We start from the raw sequence: 23,089 nt of genomic DNA, 5'->3' as shown, positions 1-23,089 counted from the left end.
AAGTTTAGTTAATCAAGTAGAAAGTATTTTTAAAGCTATTAATAGTTCAAAAATGAAATTAATAATAATTTACGTCAAGTTTATGATGTGTTTTTATAAATCTCTCTTTACACATTGGAATATTCCTAAATAATAAAAAAGAAAGTAAAAATGTAAGCTTAGGGAATGAAACATCACATCTCAACTAATCGTCTTAAGTTGGCCTTTGAATAATAAATATGTGAAGAAAAATAAAACCGAAAAAAGCAAGTCTTCAGTCTTGTAAACCCAAAACGTCTCTCAAAAATTCAAGTTTCAAATAAACACTGCTCCCCACGACACACACACACTCTCTCTCTCTTCCTTCTTCAAAATCTTCCCTCTCATACACCTTAATTCCATTTCTTCTACTAATTTATGTATCCACTGGCTGTTTCATTATTCTGCAAATGTTAAATTTTGCTTCACTTTCAGCTCATTCAATCTGTTGGTTTGGTATTTTGAGTGTGAAGAGCTAGGGTTTTTGGAGCTGATTTGTTGATGGATTAAGGAGTTTAAACGGTTGTTTTTTTGCAATGAATAGAAGTTTTAGAGCAGAGGAGTCATTGACTGGGCCGGGGCAGAGGCAGAGACAGCCTCTAATGGGTAGTATTAGGAGTTCAGATGAGGAACTATCATTGTTTCTAGAAATGCGAAGAAGGGAAAATGACAGAAATAATAATCGATTTCTTCAAAAATCCGACGAATTTGATCCCCTTGGTAAGTTTTTTTTTTTCCTTCCATCTATTGACCTTTCTTTGTTCAAATTGAGAGCATAAAGAAAAATTTTCAAGTTGAAGTTGGTTTTTTGAAGGTGCATTTCTACTTCAAGTTTCAAAAATATTTTGAGTCTTTTTGGACATCATATATAGGCATATAAATGTGTCCAACTAGTGAGAAATTTGTGATTTCTGCTTCATAACCTAAAGTTTATATATGTATTTTTTTTCAATTATATCTTATTGCAGGATCAAAAAGTGGTAGTTCACCTGCATTTGATATTGCATCAGCTGCACCCATGCGGAGGACTCGTACTGATGAGTTCCTTAATGCTGACAATGATAAAACGGATTACGACTGGTAATTTGTTTCTTCTTCTCCTTTCCAAGTATGTGATTCTCTGAGTTGTTTAATTGTTTCTTTTAGCTGCTTAGGTTGATTTTGGACGTCATAAGTTTCTTTATCCAATTTAATCTTTTTCACCATGTAGTTTACAAATTCTTTAGGAAAATATTGATGAGTTGATTTCTCAGATGGTTACCATTTCTTCTTTATTCCAGTTTTCTTCAACAAAGAAAGTGAGTGTTGATCTTTTTAGAATTCTGAAGGACATTGATCTTTTGCCTTGCTTAAGGATATATCTCTTTTCTTTGACTCCATAAGGAGAGAATACACCACTTGGGTGGATGAGGAGTCCAGGATTTATTTTACATGGACATGGCTTCAAAAGGGATGTTTCTTTTGATAGCATAATGGGAAATTTACCTTGTTAATTTTTTGGCAATGTCATTTTTCTCTGTGCTTTCACACAGAAAGGTGGAGATAGTAACTATTAGTTGAGTGTTGAGTGACCATCTGGGAAATCAACTCAAATATTGACTCACATGTTTGCTCGAATTATCTTACCTACACAAGTTTTCTGAGATAAACAGACTTTTGGGCATCCCAGTGACAGAAAACAGAAATTTAAAAGCTACAGGACACAAACAAGCATGATAAGAAATATGTAATCTAATTTTGTTATATAGGATTTATATACTAACTAATGAAACATTTAGAACTCCTCATCATATATGGCATTTCATTGATTATGTTGGTTCCAATGTAACAAACGATAGATTCAGGTCATTCAACTTTGTTAAAGATTATAAACATTGAACATCTAACTTAATTCATAGTGCCAAGAAACATAAAACACCATGCTAAAAATCTAGCTGGAAGCTCCTCCTTCTCTCAATTGAGGACTTGGTCGAATATAGGAGCTTGAAGATTTGGTAGGTCATACGTTTCATTTATCATAAGAGACTTAATAAAATCCTTTTAAAATTGTTGTTATGCACCCTGAGGAGAGGCAGAAAATTATGAGATAGTGCCTTACTTGTGTCTAGTAGACCGATACAGGTGTCCAAGTCTACTGAACTCTTTAAATGTTGAAGTCTAGGTGTTTGACATGTGACACTCAAGCCTCCAAATACAATTTATATGTGCATCTTAAACTTTGATGTCATACTTCTCCAGGTAGTTATCTTAACACATGCTAGCTGAATTTAATTTCTTGATGTTACAAGGGAGGATAGCTAAGAGTGTTGAGGATGCAAATTTGAAGTGATAAAATATTAGGATGTTGAAAGCAAGTTTTTATTCAAATATCATAAACAGTGAGAAAAACACGTATAGTTTGTAGATGTATTTGTTTACTGCACAATTCAAGTACAAAAATTAATGGCTGCCATATATCAAAATCTAGCACTCAAATAAATAAAGGGAGTAGGGTGGTGCACCCCCTTTCTATAAAGTTGAAAAGAAGAACAAAAAAGAGCTTCTCTGCACCTCTGATGTTGAATTATTTTGTTGATTCATGAATCAGATTTCCCAGACATTGTTTTAAAATCCTATCTGCACTTCTGTATGCTTTATTATGAGATGTTATTTTCCTGTTTCAGGCTTCTAACACCTCCAGGCACTCCTCTTTTTCCTTCTCTAGAGATGGAATCACGCAAAACTATGATGAGTCAGCTGGGAACTTCTAGAGCTCACCCCACTGCATTGACATCTAGAGTAAGAATATGTATATTCTACTGTTACATTATTTCTTTGCTGAAATGCATTATGTGTAATTGGAAATTAGCATATTTTCACTTTTGTTATGTTTAACACGGGAAATGTTGACCATCTCTGTAATCTGAAAGTAATTTTTTTTCTTTGATAACCGAGAAATTCTTGTGACCCGCCCTTTGGACCAATATCCAGCCACTAGAGGGATGTGGAGATTTCACGGAACCTAAAAGGAAATTTCTATAATTAAACAGGAAGACCCTGACAGGTTCTTTAGTTCAGAATGCGTGCACATGGTGGCTCCATTGTATAGTCAAATGCTATTCGCAGAAGCCCTCTGCTGAATTTGAGGGTTATTTTAGTTTTTGAATGTAGCTGTATGATGTACATCTGCCCCCAGGCTTAGTTCAGGTGACAAAGGCCGAGGAACTTGTGACCTAGGTCTAGGTTCGAACTCTACATCATGTGAACTAAGCCTCACATTTAATTGGAGAGTAGTAGAGGTGTGGGCCCATTATCCCGAACTTCGAATGCTGCAGTTGGTCCTAATGGTTGACTGTAGATGCATACGGTCATCAGAAAGAAAAAGTATGCCATACATTTCTTTTGTGATGCTTCTTGTGGGATATTACGAGTACCCAATCTCTTAGATATCAACCATTTGGAAAACTTAAACTCCTACGAATATTTTAGGGCTATGGTTTCTTTATCCTAGTAAGGATGCATTAACAAGCACATGCTCTTATGATGGGGTGTCTGTGATCAGTGTGAGTTGGTTTTTTCTTAAAGATTCTCCTGAGTAATTATAATAATCAGATTTATTGATATTCCAAGTATTACTAAATGTATCACACATTTAATCATTATCCAATTTGATGGAATTGTTTAATCTTGAAGAGAATCTTCTACAATTATGCATATTAGGTGTTTTTCTTGGTTTTATGCAGTCATTTATAACTTGGTTGTTCTTGGACAATAATAGACGGAAACAATGAGGAAAAACACCAATAGACAAAGTTTTGTAAGATTAACAACATGTCACAATTTAGAAGTTCATATGACCAAAAACACCAACTTGTAACTTGCTTTTACATGTAACTTGCTTTTATTTGAAACCCATAATTTACATTGACCTAAGTAAAAGAAAGATTAAGAAAGGTAAGTTCCATCGAGCGGTTGTTAAACCAACTATGCTGTATGGGTTGAAGTGTTGGTCAATCAAGAACTTGCACCCTCAGAAGATGAAGGTAACATAAATGAGGATGCTTAGATGGATGTGTGAGCACATTAGAAAAGACAAGATTAGAAATGAAGATATATGAGGCCAGGTGGGAGTAGCCTCAAAAGATGAAGGTAACATAAATGAGGATGCTTAAATGGCTGTGTGGGCACATTAGAAGAGACAAGATTAGAAACGAAGATATATGATGCCAGGTGGGAGTAGCCTCAATGGTGGACAAGATGCGAGAAACAAGGCCAAGATGGTTCAAGCATTCGAAGAGGAGGAACACAAATGCCCTAGTGAAGAGGTGTGAGAGGGCTGGCAATGATAGGTTTGAGGAAAGGTAGAGGTAGATCAAGGAAGAATTGGGGAGATGTGATTAGACAAGATATGAAACATCTTCAACTCAATACGGACATGACTTTAAATAGGAGAGCATAGAGGTCGAGTATCAGGGTAGACGATTAGTAGGTAGTTGAACATTTTCTCTTTTCCTCGTGGTAGAGCAGGATTCTAATCTAGAGTATCTGTTTGTTTCCTTACCAGTATTATCTCACTGTCTCAATTTGACAGAAAGTTTTAGAATGTTAGAGTGGGTAAAAGTTCCACATTGGTTGGACAATGGACTGGTGGTCTCCTTATATGGACTTGGGCAGTCCTCCCTTCTTGAGCTAGCTTTTGGGGTTGAGATAGGCCCAGGTGCCATAAAACAAAGAAAAAAAGAACGACTTTTGAAACTTGTGGTTTAAAACAAATCTTAGATATCTGTGTGGCGGTAAATTAATTCATTAGGGGTAAAAGGGAAATTTTAAAGTTGTTATTTCTTATTATAGAAAAGTGACATTCTTTTGAGGACACACTGAAAAGTATAGTGTCACATAAATTGGGACAAAGGGTGTATTATTTTGCTAGCATTACTTTGTTCTTCTATTTTATTTCTATTGTTATTTCTTTTACTTAGGATATCTCTAATATTTTTACTGTCAATATTTGTCTTTTTTCAATGTTCTCATAATAGCGTTTTACTCTTGCATTTCTTTCAAACCATGTTCTGAAAATCTATTTTCTTGAGCCGGAGGTCTTTCGAACCTCTCTACCCGTCAGAAATAAGGGTAAGGTCTGTGTACACCCCACCCTTCCCAAATCCCACTCGTGGGTCTATATCGGGTATGCTGTTGTTTGTAAGTACACTAAAGAAAGATTAGAGAAAGCATAGTTAAATATGTCTAGACACCAATTTACTTTAAGACAATGCAGAACTTTGCCTATTACTGTGAGTAGATAAATATGTGAAGTGCAAATAGTGAAGCTTGCCTGGCAGTCTTAACCTGAAGTGTGCATCAGAGTTTTGAGTTATTTTCTTGGGAACCATGGGTTTTTATCTGTAATTTGCTACCTTTGATGCAGTTAACAAATTCTCTCCCAGAGGCCACCTCAAGAAGCAACTTAGCATCTAGACAGCCAGCTTCCTCTCCTGGATTAAACACTTCAAGTTCTAGTCTTCGAAGACCATCTTCTTCAGGTGGATCAAGACCTTCAACTCCTACTGGTAGACCGACATTGAGCTCATCTAGATCCACTTCGACCTCGGCATCTAGATCCACATCTGCTACAGCAACCAAAGCAATGACATCCACTGCAACCTCTAGATCAATGTCAACCGCGACAGCATGTAGATCATCAAGGTCTGCCACACCTACTTCTCGGGCCACCATGCCTGCTTCAAAACCCACTGTTCCTCCAAGATCTTCAACACCTACTGCAAGGTCCAGTGCACGGTCCTCAACACCAACAAGCAGGGCCTCTGTTACTGGATCAAAGTCCACATCAAGGGCAGCAACTCCAACTCGTCGAGCAACTTCAGTGTCAGGTACAACAAATACAACTGTTCCTCCAGTTAAACCTGTGTCTTTCCCTTCGGGTACCCGGTCAGCTACAATGGCATCACGAAACCCTGCAGCCTCACGTGCTAGTTCTCCAACTGTAAAACCCAGACCATGGAAGCCTTCAGATATACCAGGGTTCTCCCTTGATGCTCCACCCAATTTAAGGACATCACTACCTGACAGGCCAATTTCAGCTACAAGGGGCAGACCTGGAGCAGCTAGTGTCAGGTCTTCATCTGTTGAGCCAGCTTCAAATGTGTTGTTTCTTTTACTTTTGTTATCTCTAATAATTTTACTGTCAATATTTTTCTTTTTTCAATATTTTCATAATAGCATTTTACTCTTGCATTTCTTTCAAACCATGTTCTGAAAATTGATTTTTCTTGGGAACCATGGATTTTTATCTGTAATTTGCTACCTTTGATGCAGTTAACAAATTCTCTCCCAGAGGCCACCTCAAGAAGCAACTTGCATCTAGATAGCTAGCTTCCTCTCCTGGATCAAACACTTCAAGTTCTAGTCTTCGAGGACCATCTTCTTCAGGTGGATATGGCTATTAGACATATGGTATATACATTCTTTTCACATTCCTATGCTAATAGAATATTGTGCTCTACCATAGACTGAAGACATAAGTATATTTTCAAAAACTGATTAGAGTAGCAATATTTGTGTTGTTTTTTTTAGATGATCTGTCTTGTTGGCCTTCTTGTTCTCTTATCCTTTTTGGATTTGCTTAACTTTGAGACATTGTTCTTGGACAGGATATAAGGCAGAGAGTCTCGGGTAATCTGCGTCCCTTGATGACTAATATTCCAGCATCCTCTATGTACAGTGTGAGATCAGGGCCGCCTACTAGAGGCAGGACAAGCAGGTCAATTAACATGCCTGACTCCCCACTAGCCACTAGCAGTAATGCTAGTTCTGAGGTGAGTGTAAGCAACAACGTTGTGTGGGTTGATGGAAGTGAAATTGATGAAGACATTAGCAGTGATAAAGGTGCTCGATCACCTGCCAGTGTGCGTGGGAGGTGATGATTGGCTTTCATGCTGCATGATGCTTTCTATGTTTTGGATCGGTGCCAGTTTTAGAGGTCTGACACCTGAATATGATTGTTTCCTTGGAAGAACTGACTGATTTGATTCACCTGACTATGTAAAGATTGATGCACTGTCTAGCTGTATTTTGAATCATTGTATTATTAGTCCTGTTAATGCCAATGCCTCGTTTTTGTTCATGAGAAATGTGACATATATGAGATTAGTATGTCTAAACATCTTGCTTTCTTAGAACATTTAATTTACTTTTCTAACAGATAATTCATATGTCGAAATGTCGATCTGTTGTTCCTTCAGGTCATATTAGGCAGTGAGATGCAATGGAATTACCAGATGCAGTGAACTTGTTTTTGACATGGATGCTGAACAAAGATAGTAGATTTCAACCGCGATGTCTAAAGCTCAAATACATTAGACATAAATTATACCATTAGCAAATCAAGTAGTGCTTTGATGAATTATCAACTAGTGTAGTTCCAATAGAACAACACAACCACTCGTGTTAAGGAAAATTCAATCATTTTATGCTCTTTATTGTTGATGGTTTTTCTCATATATTATTTAATAAATATATAAGAAAAAAGAGAACATTTAATTTAAATCATCTTGAAATTCCGAAGTTGTTCTAGAAGGGAAAATGGTCAAAGAGTTCACATTGAAGACTTGTCGACCATTTGATTTATCATTTGCTCAGGTCGTTGATTGTACTTGTCTAATAATTAGCCCTACAAAGACAAAACACCACAAGAAGAATGGAGTGATAAGAGTAAACTCTCACTTGCGAATTTTTAAATTGCAATGATATTCCAATTTAATTGCACCGTAATATACCTTTAGGACTATTCAAAATGAGTCACTTTTACTCTCCATTACTTTTTTGGCAAAAATGCTCTCGTTATTAGGTTTTTGGATCAAATATGCTCTCCAACTAGTAAAAGAGTTCAAACATACCTTGTTACTAACTGTTGCTCTGAAACAAAAAAAATAATATCGTCTTTGAGCTATTCAAAATAAGACTCTTCTTTTTGGGGCTCAAACAGTTGATATGCTAATTGACGAATCTCTTTTTATTTCGCCAAACTTTGGGATATTTTATTTAAATAGAAAAAGTTTGACCAAACTTCAAAACTCATAGAATCCCTTTTGAGAAAAAAAGCATTTATTCATAGTAGTTACATTAAATTTCTTGTCCGCTTATTTATGGAAATGACACATGACATCTCCATTGAATTCCCAGTCCTTTTTCCTTATTTATCTTAATTGGGTCTTTGTTACCAAACTTTTAACCTAACCCTTTTGCAAAAAAATAAAAAATAAATCTGGAAACCTAATTTCCAGGAAGTTTACCTGAAGAGGACAATTCAATTTTAAGCACTAGAGGAGTTGAATGACCACAAATTATGCAAACTCTTTAAAGTCATGTAGAAGAATAAACCGCACTGAATTGACTTCATAATTGACTAATTGCTCCGACATCTCTCAGTATATTATACTACAAGATTTTCTACATGTTGCTACGAACGTTAGACTAATGTTACCCATCTTACCTAACTAAATAAGAACAACTTTACTACATCGACAAAAAGAAGACTTACACAACTAATGTCACTCAGAAAATGAAAAAAAAAAATTCACTTCTCGAAATACTTTACATTTTTCACTTTAGCGTCAAAGAATGGAACAAAATAGTATGCAATAGGGAATTTATCAGGACAGTCTGGCAGAGGTTAGAGAAACAAAAAACTTTAATATCCAATAATTTACCAGCAAGTCATAACTCAGCCTACTGGTCTAAGTTTATGTCCAATTTTATTGTACACGTGAATCTTTATGTCCCTTTCTATATTTTCTAGTCTACCTTAAAATACCCAACTTGTCAATATCATGAAAAATCATATAAGCAATTAAAATTGGAGAACAAATTTAATAGTTTTAGACCAGTGTCTTTTGCTACCAATTTTACTTTTGTCTTCTTACTTTCTTAAATGATTCTCCCAACTCGTACACAGAATTCTCACTTTTATGCTATGAAGAAGTATACTGTTGTACTATCTTTACTGACCTTTTTCTCTTTGCTACTACCCTTTGTTCTCTGTTCATCAAAAAATCAGTTGGGAGGGAATGAAACAGACAGAATGTCACTGCTAGCATTCAAGAATATGATCATTGATGACCCTTTCAAGATCATGGACTCCTGGAATGAAGCTATACATTTCTGTGACTGGCCTGGGGTCTCATGTGGTCACCGTCATCGCCGAGTTACAGTTTTAAATCTTACTTCTCTGAAATTGAGGGGTTCTCTGTCACCAAGCATTGGTAATCTGAGCTTTCTTTATATCCTTAAGCTCCAAAATAATAGTTTTTCAGGTGAAATCCCATCAGAGATTGGCTACTTACATAAGTTACACGTTTTACGCCTTGATAATAACTCATTCACTGGTCATATTCCTTCAAACATTTCTGGTTGCTTCAATCTCGTTTCTGTTGGTCTTTCGTATAATATGATGGTAGGCAAAATTCCAGCAGAATTAGGCACATTGTTGAAACTCAAACAACTTTCTCTTGTTTCTAACTATTTTACAGGAGGAATTCCGCCTTCATTTGGTAATCTTTCTTTACTTGATACCTTTTCCGCAAGCAAGAATAATTTGTTAGGGAAAATACCTGATGAATTATGTCAATTGCTCAACTTAAAGTACTTTGTAGTGAATGAGAACAACTTGAGTGGTACCCTGCCTCCTTGTCTTTTCAATCTTTCCTCTATCGTGGCCATAGATGTTGGAACAAACCATTTAGAAGGAAAATTGCCTCCATTGCTTGGTATTACTCTTCCTAGTTTAGAGTTCCTTAGCATTTATAGAAACAATGTAACTGGAAATATTCCGGTAACATTGTCAAATGCTACGAATCTTCAGTCTCTTATTGCTAGTAGAAATGGACTCACAGGAAAAGTACCACCCCTTGGAAATTTGCTGAAAATGCGGAGATTTTTAGTTGCTTTCAATTATCTTGGGAAGGGGGAGGATGATGACCTTAGCTTTCTCACCACATTGGTGAATGCCACCAGCTTGGAGCTTTTGGAGCTCAATACAAATAATTTTGGTGGAGTCTTACCTGCATCTGTTAGTAATCTTTCGACTGAGATTATAGAGCTTTCGCTGTCTTATAATCAGATTTCTGGAGAAATCCCAAGAGGGATATCCAATCTCAAGAAGCTTCAGGCTTTCTTTGTAGCTTACAACAGATTTCACGGTGAAATTCCGTCTGAAATTGGTGATCTGATATATTTGCAAGAGCTGGCTTTACTTGGAAATCAGTTCTCTGGCAAAATTCCAATCTCATTGGGAAATTTAGCTTCTTTAACCAAACTCAATTTAAGAGAAAACAATCTCCAGGGGAGAGTTCCTTCCAGTTTAGGCAAATGCCACAATTTGGAACTGTTGGATCTTGGTTCAAATAACCTTAGTGGGTTCATACCATCAGAAATTCTTGAACTCTCATCCTTGTCGGAGGGCGTGGACCTATCTCAGAACCAATTAACTGGGTTCCTTCCGATGGAAATTGGGAAGTTGAGAAATCTAGGCTACTTAAACCTGTCTGATAACAAGTTGCAGGGCCAGATTCCTACCAGTATAGGTACTTGTGTGAAACTTGAAGCACTAGACTTGAACAACAACAACTTTCAGGGTAGTATTCCTTCAACCATGAATAGTTTGCGAGGCCTGGAACTTTTAGTCCTTTTCTCACAACAATCTGTCAGGTGGAATCCCGGGATTCCTGAAGGACTTTAAATTTCTGCAGATTTTAAATCTGTCTAGCAATACTTTGGAAGGTGCTGTCCCAACAGGAGGCATCTTTAGTAATGCTACTGTGGTTTCCATCATAGGAAATAGAAATCTCTGTGGGGGTGTACCAGAGTTGGACCTTCCGGCTTGCATTGTAGAGGTAAAGAAAGAAAGGAAATCAGGTTTTCCCTTGAAAATAGTAATTCCTGTAGTTAGTGGGCTTATAGGATTGACATTCATAGTTTGTTTTCTTGGCATACGACAGTTTAGTAGATCGAGAAAACCAACACCTACAGATATACCTGAAAACTCAACCTTAAGAGTATCTTATCGGTGTCTACTTAGGGAAACTGATAGATTTTCTGCATCAAATTTGCTTGGAGTGGGTGCTTTTGGGTCTGTATATAAAGGAATTTCTGAACACGATGGTACGTTTTTTGCTGTTAAGGTACTGGACCTTTCACACCATGCAGCTTCCAGGAGTTTTTTAGCTGAATGTGAGGTTCTAAAGAACATTAGACATCGTAATCTTGTAAAGGTTCTAAGTGCATGCTCAGGTATTGATTATGAAGGTAATGAGTTCAAGGCCATAGTTTATGAATACATGGATAAGGGAAGTCTACAGGACTGGTTACATTTCACTACTCAGGAGAAATCTGAGTCACAGGAAGAGCACAAGAAGCTCCGGTTTATTCAAAGATTAAACATTGCCATTGATGTTGCCTGTGCTCTGGATTATCTCCATAATGATTGCCAACCCCCAATAATTCACCGTGATCTGAAGCCAAGCAATATTCTTCTCGATGAGAACATGACTGCACATGTTGGTGATTTTGGTTTGGCAAGATTTGTTCCACCAGCAATTCCAAACTCATCAGCAAATTCAAAAAGCTCTACAGGTGTAGGGGGAACTATTGGTTATACACCTCCAGGTAATAATAAATCAAGGTTTCTGCTGGCTGTCATATGTATGTCTTTTGATAAGAATATCTCTAATTCTGTAGTATTTCTTGTTGACAGAATTAGGTATGGGAAGCGACGCCTCAATCTATGGAGATGTATACAGCTTTGGCATTCTGCTCTTGGAAATGTTTACCGGGAGGAAACCAACTGATGAAATGTTCAAAGACAATTTAAACCTTCATAACTATGCCAATGCTGCTTTGCCAGACAGAGTGATGCATATTGCAGATCCCATTCTTCTCCAGGAAAGAGATGAACTTGGAATGAAATACAAAGTTGATGACAATACAAGCAGTGCTGGTGACATATTTCTGTCATTCTTAGTTAAGGTGATTCAAATCGGAGTTTCCTGCTCCGTTGAATCTCCAAAAGAAAGAAAGCGGATCAGTGATGTCGTTGGAGAACTCAATTCATTAAGGAAGTTGTTCTTGGAGCAAGCATACCCGAAAGAAAAGGTTATAAGCTTCAACCTGCATTGACAGATGATGACAGGCATAGGGTTAGTCCTTCTCATGCTTGGTGACATGAGGTTAATATGCACTGTGAAACAAATTCATGAGTTTAAGGTTTGATTCTGCTCTTTTAATTTGTAGTTATAAAGTTGTACATTCCTTATAAAGATAGCTCTTTGCACATTTCTTAGTTTAGATGCCTTATTTATTAAGATCAGTTTAACGCCTTCCGCTTAAGGTTCTTGAGACCTTTGAAATATGATATATACTCTGGCATCCAACACCACCTTCAGTTGTTCTAATTCATGAAGATTGTTGCCACCTACTTGTCTAAACATCATATCTGAAGCTTTTGAGACGTAAGATCAGTTCAACGCCTTCCACTTAAGGTTCTTGAGACCTTTGAAATATGATACATACTCTGGCATCCAATACCACCTTCAGTTGTTCTAATTCATGAAGATTGCATATTTCTAAATAAGTGGTTATATGCAAACATGTAATAAAACAATATCACCATGTTATCAAACTACAATCTAAAAGGAAAAAAGGGGAAGCTCAGATGTGCAACTATCACCATGTTTAGTCGGATGAGTGCAGAGACCCAAATCACCGCATTGAGCACAGATTTTACCTTACTTTCACAGCTAACCCAAGAATGCACCAGCCGGGAATCGAACCCAGGTCTGTATCGTGGCAGGGTAATATTGTACCACTAGACCACTGGTGCTACTTGTTATTTATTTGCTCGTGTTACCCTACAATCATTTAGATATCAAACAGAACATATATGAGAGTAGTTAGAATGGAATGAACAGGCCCAAATTTCTGAAATTTTGGTATTCAAAATGTCAACAAGTAATCATGTTTTGAAGTTGAGGTCAATTAGACTTGTAGCAGGAAATGAAGTTCAAATTTTGCACATCTAAATTATTCTTCATAAACAACAATATCTTGTAGTTTTATTATGAATTTTTGAAAGTAATAGAGATCACATAAACAATTTTTTTTGTGAGGAGCATTTTTGTTTGTAATATTGATACTATTGGCCACACTATGGCCCAACATTCAGTCTTGGGGAATGCCCAAACCAGTACTGTACTAGACACTTAATTTCGTATTAGTCTAAACTAGAAGGGCAAGGCCCGTGCTTAGCACGGGCCCAACATTGACCTGAAAATAACATCAATTTTAACCCAAAAAATTGACGATGGAGAAAAAAATTGTTGGTACACCAGAACTTTTCCATGTAGATCAAATAGTTGGCGAGGCAAATAAAGCTTTTATATATGTAATAGTTATTGGTAATATTCTAAAAGGCTCGTCTACAAATAGGTATGCGATAGTGCTTCGGTCTTCATATAATCGACATTGTAGATGAGAATCTTGAAGAACACTTGCAAAAAAGGAAATAGAATAAACGACTTGCAATCTTATCTTGGATAAAAATTCAAATATACATATCCAATTTAATTAGATGTAATGTAGCAAGAAATGATCAAACATAGCTTGATGTGTAAATTTTCTGGACATGCTTAGAAGCGAAAACGTCTACTGCCAAAATATTCAAGAATCTTCACCAAATGGAATACAAGTCATATTTGAAGGAAAAAAAGAATGAAGAAAATTGACGCATTTAGATTAATAGATAAACAATCTAACTTCAACGTTTCTCATGGTTTCTATTTCCTCACCAACCATGAAACATAAGAGTCAGAATTCTCGTTCTGCCTTTGCTACAGTGAATCTTCTCAATGAATTTAGCAATTACAGCTTTCATTAAATATGCACATATTCACAGAGAAGAATCCCGAAAGAAATGTATAAAATTTTCAAAAGCAATATTCAAGAATGTGGGACCCTCAGCAGCCCAAATCTCGCTAACCTTCACTATCATACAAGGCTCCAAGATCGAAGTGTCTTGCGTGCCAAACTTGTCCTGAAAGTGCAATGTATTAAAAATGTTGTTATGAAATAAGCTCTGCCATCTTTTCTCCTCAATTGAGTAGATAAATCAAGCCAAAGGTTAATTTAGCAACTAATACCACACTCAATCTATGTTACAGCTCACACTGAAATGATTCACTTTCTCCATTTAAGAATTGATACAGTAATAGAAAACTAATTTCAGCTTCTCATCTTAATTTCTTTAGGGCCTGTTTGGAAGGGCACCCTGGTAATTGGGTTTGGTGTAATTACAATGTATGTCATGTTTGGTTGGACATGTAATTACTTGGTCAACAGGTAATTAATATAATTGGCAGGGGGTAATTACACTCTCCAATTCACATGGAGAGGCTGTGAATTGCTGGTAATTACAAATTTCTTCTTTTTATTTTAATTTTAACTTTTTTGTTTTAATTTTTTTATTTCTATTATTTTAAGTTCATTTTTTTTATTGTTATTCTAAAAATTTCTAAAAGTTTATTTTTTATTTTTTATTATTATATTTCATTTTTTTCTCATTCTCAACCTTACTTCACGTGATTCTATGCAATTTTTTCGTATTATCTATTTCTTTATTCCATGCTTATTTTCTCATTAGCATAATTTTATTAGTATTCTATTTTTTAAATTAAAATAGAATTTATTGTTAAGTAATGTTATAGAATTACGTTTTTTTTTTAAAAATAAATAAATTATATTTATGTATGCTATGTTGAAATTTGCGATAGGAGTATTATGTTAAATTTTTTGTTTTGAATTTTATAATTTTATGTTATATTTTCAATTTCATTTGTTTTAGTAATATTGAATTCACATTGCCAGAGGCGGATCTAAGATTTGGAGGTCGTGGGTGCCACTTGAACGATGTGGGTTACAATTCGGTTTATTAATCTTTTTTTATTTTTATAAACAAATCGATCAAATATGCATGTTATATTTTTTTTTAGATATTTTGAGATTAGAGATAACTAAACAATTCAATTTTTATTTACTTTTTGGAATTAGATGTCTTATTCGCTGAAACTTTGAGGAAAAAAAAGATTTTTCACATTAAAATTTGAGCTTGTATAAACCATCTAATAGTATGAACTTAATATATTCATATTTCATTGACTTTATGTGTTGTTGGAGATATGTAGTAGGGAAAAAATAAAAAATATAGTTTCGGCCTAGTCATCTTACTTAGCAAGAACGTCAGTGAAGATCAAAAGAACCTTTAAATTAAAAAAAAAATCTAATAATAATATTCATCATTTTTAAAACTTATATTTTTTAAAAACTAACTATTTAAATATATTCTTAATAATATTTATTTGACATTCATAATTCAGTAGTCATTAATTGATAAAGAATAAACACGTAACACTTATATCAAGAGATTAATAATTAGTGAAAGAGAAAGTAAAAAAATAAATAAAAATTAATTGTGAAAAGGAGTCAATTTGAATTAATAAAGAATAGTAAATAAATAATAATGAATGGAGAAAAAATAAATAATGCCCTTTACACATTAATGAAAAAGACAAAAAAAAAAAAAAAGGAAAAAAGGAGCAAACAAAAATAATAGGTGCTTGTAGCGAGGATTGAACCCTCATTGCCTGTGTGGCAGGCGGCCTCCTTCACCAATTGAACTGTTCAGCATTTCAATCTTTGGATGGCAAAGTTAATATATATTTAATTATTATATATATATATATATATACACACAACGTTTTTTCGAGATCATTGGGTGCCATGGCACCCCCACCTTTCCACGTAGATCCGCCCCTGCACATTGCAAGTCATTTTTTAATTAGACTTTATAGATTATCTTTTTGTCAAACATTTTAATAATTTATGACATTTTATTTATATATTAATCTTTTTATCAAACATGCATTTCATGATGTTCGTAGAAACTTCATACTTTTAGTTTTTATGATCAGTTCAATTTAAATATATTAATTTGAAAAAATATAAATCAATTAATATTCATAATATTAGTTAATAAATATTTTTATTAATTAATATATTTTCTAAAAATAATATATATCTTAAATATTTAATTTAATTACATTTATAAAGTTTCTTATCTAGTATAAATTTTAAATAATTAATTTTTATTTTTAAAATTTAATATAATTTAATTATTGCAATTGTGCATCCAAACAGAACATGTGTAATTACATTGTGGCATCCAAACAGGACATGTGTAATTACAATGAAATTACACTGAGACAAACAAACAGGTCAGAGTAATCACTAGACTGTGTAATTACTAGGCTGATAATTACTACCCTAGTAATTACACCAATTCCAATTTCCAGGTGGCTTTCCAAACAGGCCCTTAGTAAAGAAAACAAACACTAAAAGAGTTCACAAATCATAGTTATAAGGATTTTTCCAATTCCTTGCATGATAATTCTACTACTACTGTTCATATTTTTCATTTCTATTTGTCGTTATGAAAATAATTGGTTATTAAAATGATCAAAGGTCAATGGGTGAGAGAAATTAGGAGCTATAATACCTTACGACCGCTACAAACAAATAAAAAACAATTGACTTTTTCATTCTGAAATTTTACCCAACAGATGAAATTTAAAATGAAATCAACCGAAAAAAGGGAATTTGTTTATTACAAACACACAACAATGAAGGATAACTCACACAGAAACACGGAATATAGTCTAACATCAATACACCTCAAAGTCACTCTTCTGAGCATTGAGAACTTCAATAGCTTCCACATCAAACGAATGATCAATACCACAACCAGTATGAAATAACTTAATTTCATACCATTCGCGAAGTTGAATCATCACCCCCATATACCATGCCTTTTTCCTCTCTAATGCCTCATCAGTCATCACAAAATCACTTTCAGACTTCTTTTTTTGTACTTGTGAATCAGAACAATGTCATTCCGAATCAATTAACGGAAAGAGGAAAATTCTTTCAAGAGTGTATGTAGTCATTTATGTAAATATATAGTGAAGTTAGTTTAATAACAGTGAATATTTACTTAAATAAAAGTCGATTCAACAAACTTAACCAAAGTGGCATATCCACTTCGTTTTGAATTTTGAGCGTTGAGGTGACAAAAAAAGATGGAAAACCTGCATATCATCTTTGTTACTCCCACCTTCCTAGTTCCTAATAATTGGTCCTTCATTGTAACACATCACTATTTGAAAGAACTAGAATTAGAATAATAACCTAAATTTGATTTAATGAATTTAATGAATAGATTCTAAAGAAACTATTTTTGGAAAGATCAAATTTGGAAATTTTGGCAAGTTATGCTAAGTATGAGTTTTGGGCCAACTTCAAAAAACCATAACTCTTATTACAAAATAAGTTAGGTGGGATACAAGGTATCAAATGAAAGGTCTTGGAATTATCTTTCCAACGCCGCTGAGTTTGCTAATTTTTGAGCTCGTATGAGGGAGATATGCCCATTTGAAGTCGGACTGTCCATTTAAGGAAAGTTACCCGGATTTAAGAGGGGTATTTTGGTTTTTTCCTTACTCTATCAGATTTAATTCATTTTTAGTAATTTATTAGGGTTCTAAATTTAATTGGTTCAATTTACGCAATTACAATTCACGCTAGGGTTTTTAGAAAAGAGTTCGAGAGGAGAAGAGAGGAGAAAGGTCAAGATTTCGTCGAGTTCTTGAGATTTGGTTGCGGATTTCAGCAAGGGTTTAATCCCTAAGATGTATGTGAGACTTCCATAGCGTTGGGTTCGTTCACTCACGTGCCAATCATGTTTATTTCAGCGAAATTTGTTCTAGAAAGTTGAAAGTTTGATGATCTTGAATTGTGTTCTTGAAATTGGTTTTCGTTCTTGAGTTAGGATGGGATTAATGAGTTTCTTGAGATAATCGTATCAATTTTTAGATTTGTTTTGAGTAGATTCTTGTGTACATGTTTTGGGTATATGAATCTAAAGAGAAATTGAGAAAAAGAATCAAATTTAACCGAATCAAGATCATAAAATGAGTTGAAAAATTCGTCGGAACCACCTGGGAGGGGTTGGCACAGCGCACCACAGATGCGCCAGAGGGGCTGGGGCGGCGCACCAGTAGTGCGCCAGAATTGAGTCCCAAAACTTCGGGGATGACGCCCCGCGCCAGCAATGTGCCCAGGACGTTTGCTCCCACCCGTTTTTCGTCGTTTAGCCAGTTAAAGTTCTCTTAAAGTGTCCTATCACTTCCCATCAATTCTAACTACTATAAACGACTTCTAAACGTCTAGAAATCATCAATAATCATAACCTTGAATCCATAAATTCAAATTCAAGGAAAGTTAAGAGCCAAGTCTAGAGAGTTTTTAGAATCTTTTCAAAAGTCTTTTACAAATGTTTTAAACTTGTTTTAAAGACTTGAGCATTGAGTTGAGTAAGAGTAAGAGTGAAGTTCATTTCTTCAAAAGATTATATGGGAATTAAGTATTCCCAAAGAGTAAATGTTTTCACATTTAAACAAGAGAGGAAACATCAATTTCCAAGAGAGCTTTTGAGTAATAATCTCAAACCACAGAAAGGGTTATGTTTTTAAACATATGAGCTAGTTACATTTTGGGTGTAGTATTGAGCATCGATTTGGGGACGAGTTTGAGTTTAGATAATTCAAAGTCACCATAAACCGTGTAGCCAACATGGGTAGAAAATGATAATACTTTTTAGATGATTTTTTAATGCTTTTAGCATAGACTAGTGGATCCACTTAGTGAGTAGGTTCTATACCTCGGCAAAGTATAGGACGACCCTGGCAGCGTGCAACAAGAAGTTGTATCATCACATAGCTCATAGTGATGGTTGTCGGTTAGAGAATCTCCCACATAGTAACTTGTATTTTTTCATATACAAAATTAAGTTACTATTGTGCTTTCTAAATACACTGAGTTGTTATTTACATGTTTTAAAGCTTTTCTTTATACTGCATTCTTATTACTGCTTTATATTGAAATAAGTTGAGTTGAGTTGAGACAAAGTAGGTTTCTTTAGTTCCATTCAAGCTTATGTATTGTTTTAGAATTCCCCTCGCATGCTTATATATTCAATGTACTGATGCCATTTGGCATGCATCATTTTATGATGTAGATATTGGTAATCAAGATTAGAATCCAGCGTTACGTTGATCCAATTGAGCTTTAGAGTTGTTGGTGAGCCTCCTTGCTTTCGGAGGATCCCCTTTTAGTTGCTTTATTATTCTAGTTTATTAGGATGTCGTGGGTCTTGTCCTGACGTCCATCTAAGTTATTATAGGCTTCATAGACAGTTAGTTATTAGTTCATTAGTCTTGTTATTTCAGTTGTGTTGATTATAAGACTTGATTTGCCTTGTTGGCTAGTTGAATGTTTTCTTTTATAACATTCTAGTTTATTTCATGAACTTATCTTTGTTGAGTAAAGTCTTCTGCTGAGTAGTAAGCCAGACCAAGGGTTTGCTTGGGGCCAGCAATGGTTCTCGAGTGCCAATCCCGCCTAGGGTGTAGGCTCAGGGCGTGACAAACTTGGTATGAGAGCCCAGAGTTCAAGAGTCCTAGAGAGTCTATGAAGTCGTGTCTATAGAGTCCTAGTTATCGGTGTGAAGTGAGCCACATCTATAATTAGGAGGCTGCAACATTTAGGAACTATCTCACTTCTTTCATACTCATTTCGTGCGATAGAGTTTATCTCTATAAAAGTTACTTTCTAACTTGTGCTTGTGTGTATCTTTCAGATCATGCCTCCACGAAGAGCTGTCTGAGGTCGTCCTTCTAGGAGGAATGTCGAGGAACAAGGGGTACCTAATGCACAAAGTGCGACCCCAAAGAGAGGTCACCAATGCTGAGTTCCGTAAAGCTATCCGGATGTTAAGTCAAGCAGTGACCAATCAAGTTAGGTAGAGAGAGAATCAACAAGAAGTGGCTGATACTTCAAGGATCCGTGAGTTCTTAAGGATGAATCCTCCAAGCTTCACTGGTTCAAGCATCACTGAGGATCCGAAAAACTTTGTAGAGGAATTGCAGAAAGTGTTTAAGGTTATGCATGTTGTTGATGCTGATAGAGTGAAACTAGTTCCATATCAACTGAAGAGTGTTGCTAGAATCTGGTTTGACCAATGGAAGAAGGCTAGAGTTGAGGGTGCACCGATTGTGAGCTGGGCTGTGTTCGAAAGTGTCTTCATGAGGAGTTTCTTTCCCCGTGAGCTAAGAGAGGCAAAGGTAAGAAAATTTATCACTTTTAAGCAGGAATCGATAAGTGTTCATGAGTAAAGTCTGAAGTTCACCCAACTTTCTCGCTATGCTCCGGAAATGGTTGCTGACATGAAGTGTAGGATGAGTTTGTTCGTTACTGGGTTGTCTCGTCTGTCAAGTAAGGAAGGCGAGGAAGCTATGCTGATAGGCGATATGGACATAACAAGGCTGATGATCCATGTGTAACAGGTTGAGGAGGACAAACTAAGGGATACAGAAGAGTTTAGAAACAAGAAGGCTAAGACATAAGAAAATGAGTCCGGGCAGCAAAAGAGTAATGCGAACCGGTCTTCTTTCCAACATAAGCAAAAGGGACTTGCTCCATCATCTGCTAGTGCACCTGCACCAAGGAACATAGGTCAGTTCAACAATCAGAATTCACAAAATTTTAGAGTTAGACCTGCGTAGTCTTAAGGTAGTGTGGCACAAAGAGGTAATGGGACTCATGCATGTGCTAAGTGTGGTAGGACCCACTCAGGAGTGTGTCGTGATGGCTCCACTGGTTGTTTCAAGTGTGGTCAGAATAGTCATTTTATGAAAGAGTGCCATAAGAACAAGCAAGGTAATGGTAATGGGGGCAATAAAACCCAATCTTCTTCAGTTGCTCCACCAGACAAGGCTGCATCTAGAGGAGCTACTTCAGGGGCAGGTGGAGGAGCGAACCGTCTGTATGCTAATACTAGTCGCCAACAACAAGAGGATTCGTCAAATGTTGTCACTAGTATGATCAAAGTCTTTAATTTTGATGTTTATGCTTTACTAGATCCAGGAGCAAGTCTATCTTTTGTGACTCTATATGTTGCGATGAATTTTGATGTTTTTCTGAGAAACTTCTTAAGCCCTTCAGTGTTTCCACACTTATTGGTGAGTTTATTCTAGCTGAGAGAGTCTATCGTGATTGTACCATGTCCGTCAATCACAAGAGCACCATGGCTGATTTAGTTGAGTTACACATGGTAGATTTTGATGTCATTCATTCTTGGTATGGACTGGCTTCATGCCTATTATGCCTCAGTCGATTGTAGAACTTGAGTTGTTAACTTCCAGTTTCCTAATGAGCCAGTTATAGAGTGGATGAGTAGTTCAGCAGTGCCTAAGTGTCATTTCATTTCGTACCTTAAGGCCAGAAAGTTAGTTTCCAAGGGGTGTAGCTATCACTTAGTCCGAGTTAATGACTCTAGTGTTGAGACACCACATATTTAGTCAGTTTCAGTTGTTAGTGAGTTTCCAGCAGTCTTTCCAGATGATCTTCCCGGAGTCTCTCCTGAGAGAGAAATAGATTTTGGTATAGATATTCTTCCCGATACTCATCTTATATCTATTCCTCCATATAGAATGGCATCAGCAGAGTTGAAAGAGTAGTTGAAATATATCCTTGAGAAAGGTTTTATTTGACCAAGTGTCTTACCTTGGGGGGCTCCGGTCTTATTTGTGAGAAAGAAAGATGGTTCTCTTAGAATGTGTATAGATTACCGTCAGTTGAACAAGGTTACTATCAAGAAAAAGTATCATCTTCCAAGAATTGAAGATCTTTTCAATCAACTTCAAGGTGCCACTTATTTTTCTAAGATAGACCTCAGATCTGGCTATCATTAGTTGAGAGTAAGAGAAAGTGATATCCCTAAGGCAACTTTTAGGACCCGTTACGGTCATTATGAGTTTTTGGTCATGTCGTTTGGTTTGACTAATGCCCCTGCAACATTCATAAACCTTATGAACAGAGTATTCAAGCCTTATTTAGATATGGTTGTTATCGTATTCATTGATGACATTCTAATCTATTTGAGGAATAAAGAGGATCATGCTAGTCATCTCAAAGTAGTTCTTCAAACTCTCAAGGATAGAGAGTTGTATGCTAAATTTTCTAAGTGTGAATTTTGGCTTGAGTTTGTGGCATTCTTAGGCCATAATGTTTCCGGTGATGGAATTCGAGTTGACACTTAAAAGATAGAGGCAGTGCAGAACTGGCCTAGACCCACGTCTCTAACCGACATTAGGAGTTTCTTGGGATTAGTGGGCTATTATAGAATGTTCGTCGAGGGGTTCTCATCTATTTCATCTCATTTGACTAAGTTGACTCAGAAAATAGTTAAGTTTCAATGGTCTGAAGCTTGTAAGAAAAGTTTTCAGGAATTGAAAAAATGGTTGACTACTGCCCCCAGTATTGACCTTACCAGAAGGTACGCAAGGTTTTGTGGTATATTGTGATGCGTCCAGAGTCGGTTTGGGTTGTGTGTTAATACATAATGGCAAGGTCATAACTTATGCCTCCAGACAACTTAAGGTTCACGAGAGGAATTACCCAACCCGTGATCTAGAGTTGGCTGTTGTAGTATTTGCTTTGAAAATATGCCGACATTATCTTTATGGTGTTCATGTCGATGTGTTCACCGATCACAAGAGCATTCAGTATATGTTTAGTCAGAAAGAGCTTAATCTCAGACAGAGGAGGTGGTTTGAGTTACTCAAGAATTATGACATGAGTATTCTCTATCACCCAGGTAAGGCTAATGTTGTTGTTGATGCCTTGAGAAGATTGTCTATGGGTAGTACTGCCTATGTTGAGTAAGACAAGAAAGAGTTAGCAAAAGATGTGCATAGACTTGCACGATTAGGAGTTCGTTTAATTGATTTCAATGAATGATGAGTAGTGGTGATGAATAGGGCTGAATCATAATTAGTGTCCGAAGTTAAAGAGAAACGAGAGCAAGATCCTATTTTTCTTGAATTGAAGGCAAATGTTCATAAGCAAAAAGTGA

At 35.8% G+C, this 23,089-nt stretch overlaps 1 protein-coding gene across 1 annotated transcript; it reads left to right on the top strand.

The window, feature by feature from the left end:
• The first annotated feature begins 251 nt into the window (after window positions 1-251).
• On the top strand, window positions 252-7,145 carry LOC102584105 (cell wall protein DAN4-like). The gene is made up of 6 exons (XM_006356422.2): window positions 252-738; window positions 987-1,098; window positions 2,682-2,796; window positions 5,423-6,157; window positions 6,388-6,468; window positions 6,666-7,145. Exons 1-6 carry the CDS (start codon window positions 555-557, stop codon window positions 6,933-6,935), a joined length of 1,497 nt encoding a protein of 498 aa, XP_006356484.1. The 5' UTR covers window positions 252-554; the 3' UTR covers window positions 6,936-7,145.
• The last annotated feature ends 15,944 nt before the right edge of the window (window positions 7,146-23,089 follow it).

This window comes from Solanum tuberosum, unplaced genomic scaffold (assembly GCF_000226075.1).
Source record: "Solanum tuberosum cultivar DM 1-3 516 R44 unplaced genomic scaffold, SolTub_3.0 scf00219, whole genome shotgun sequence".
Taxonomy (NCBI): domain Eukaryota; kingdom Viridiplantae; phylum Streptophyta; class Magnoliopsida; order Solanales; family Solanaceae; genus Solanum; species Solanum tuberosum.
The sequence above is the reverse complement of the archived record's forward strand: the minus strand, read 5'-3'. Positions and strand labels throughout refer to the sequence as shown.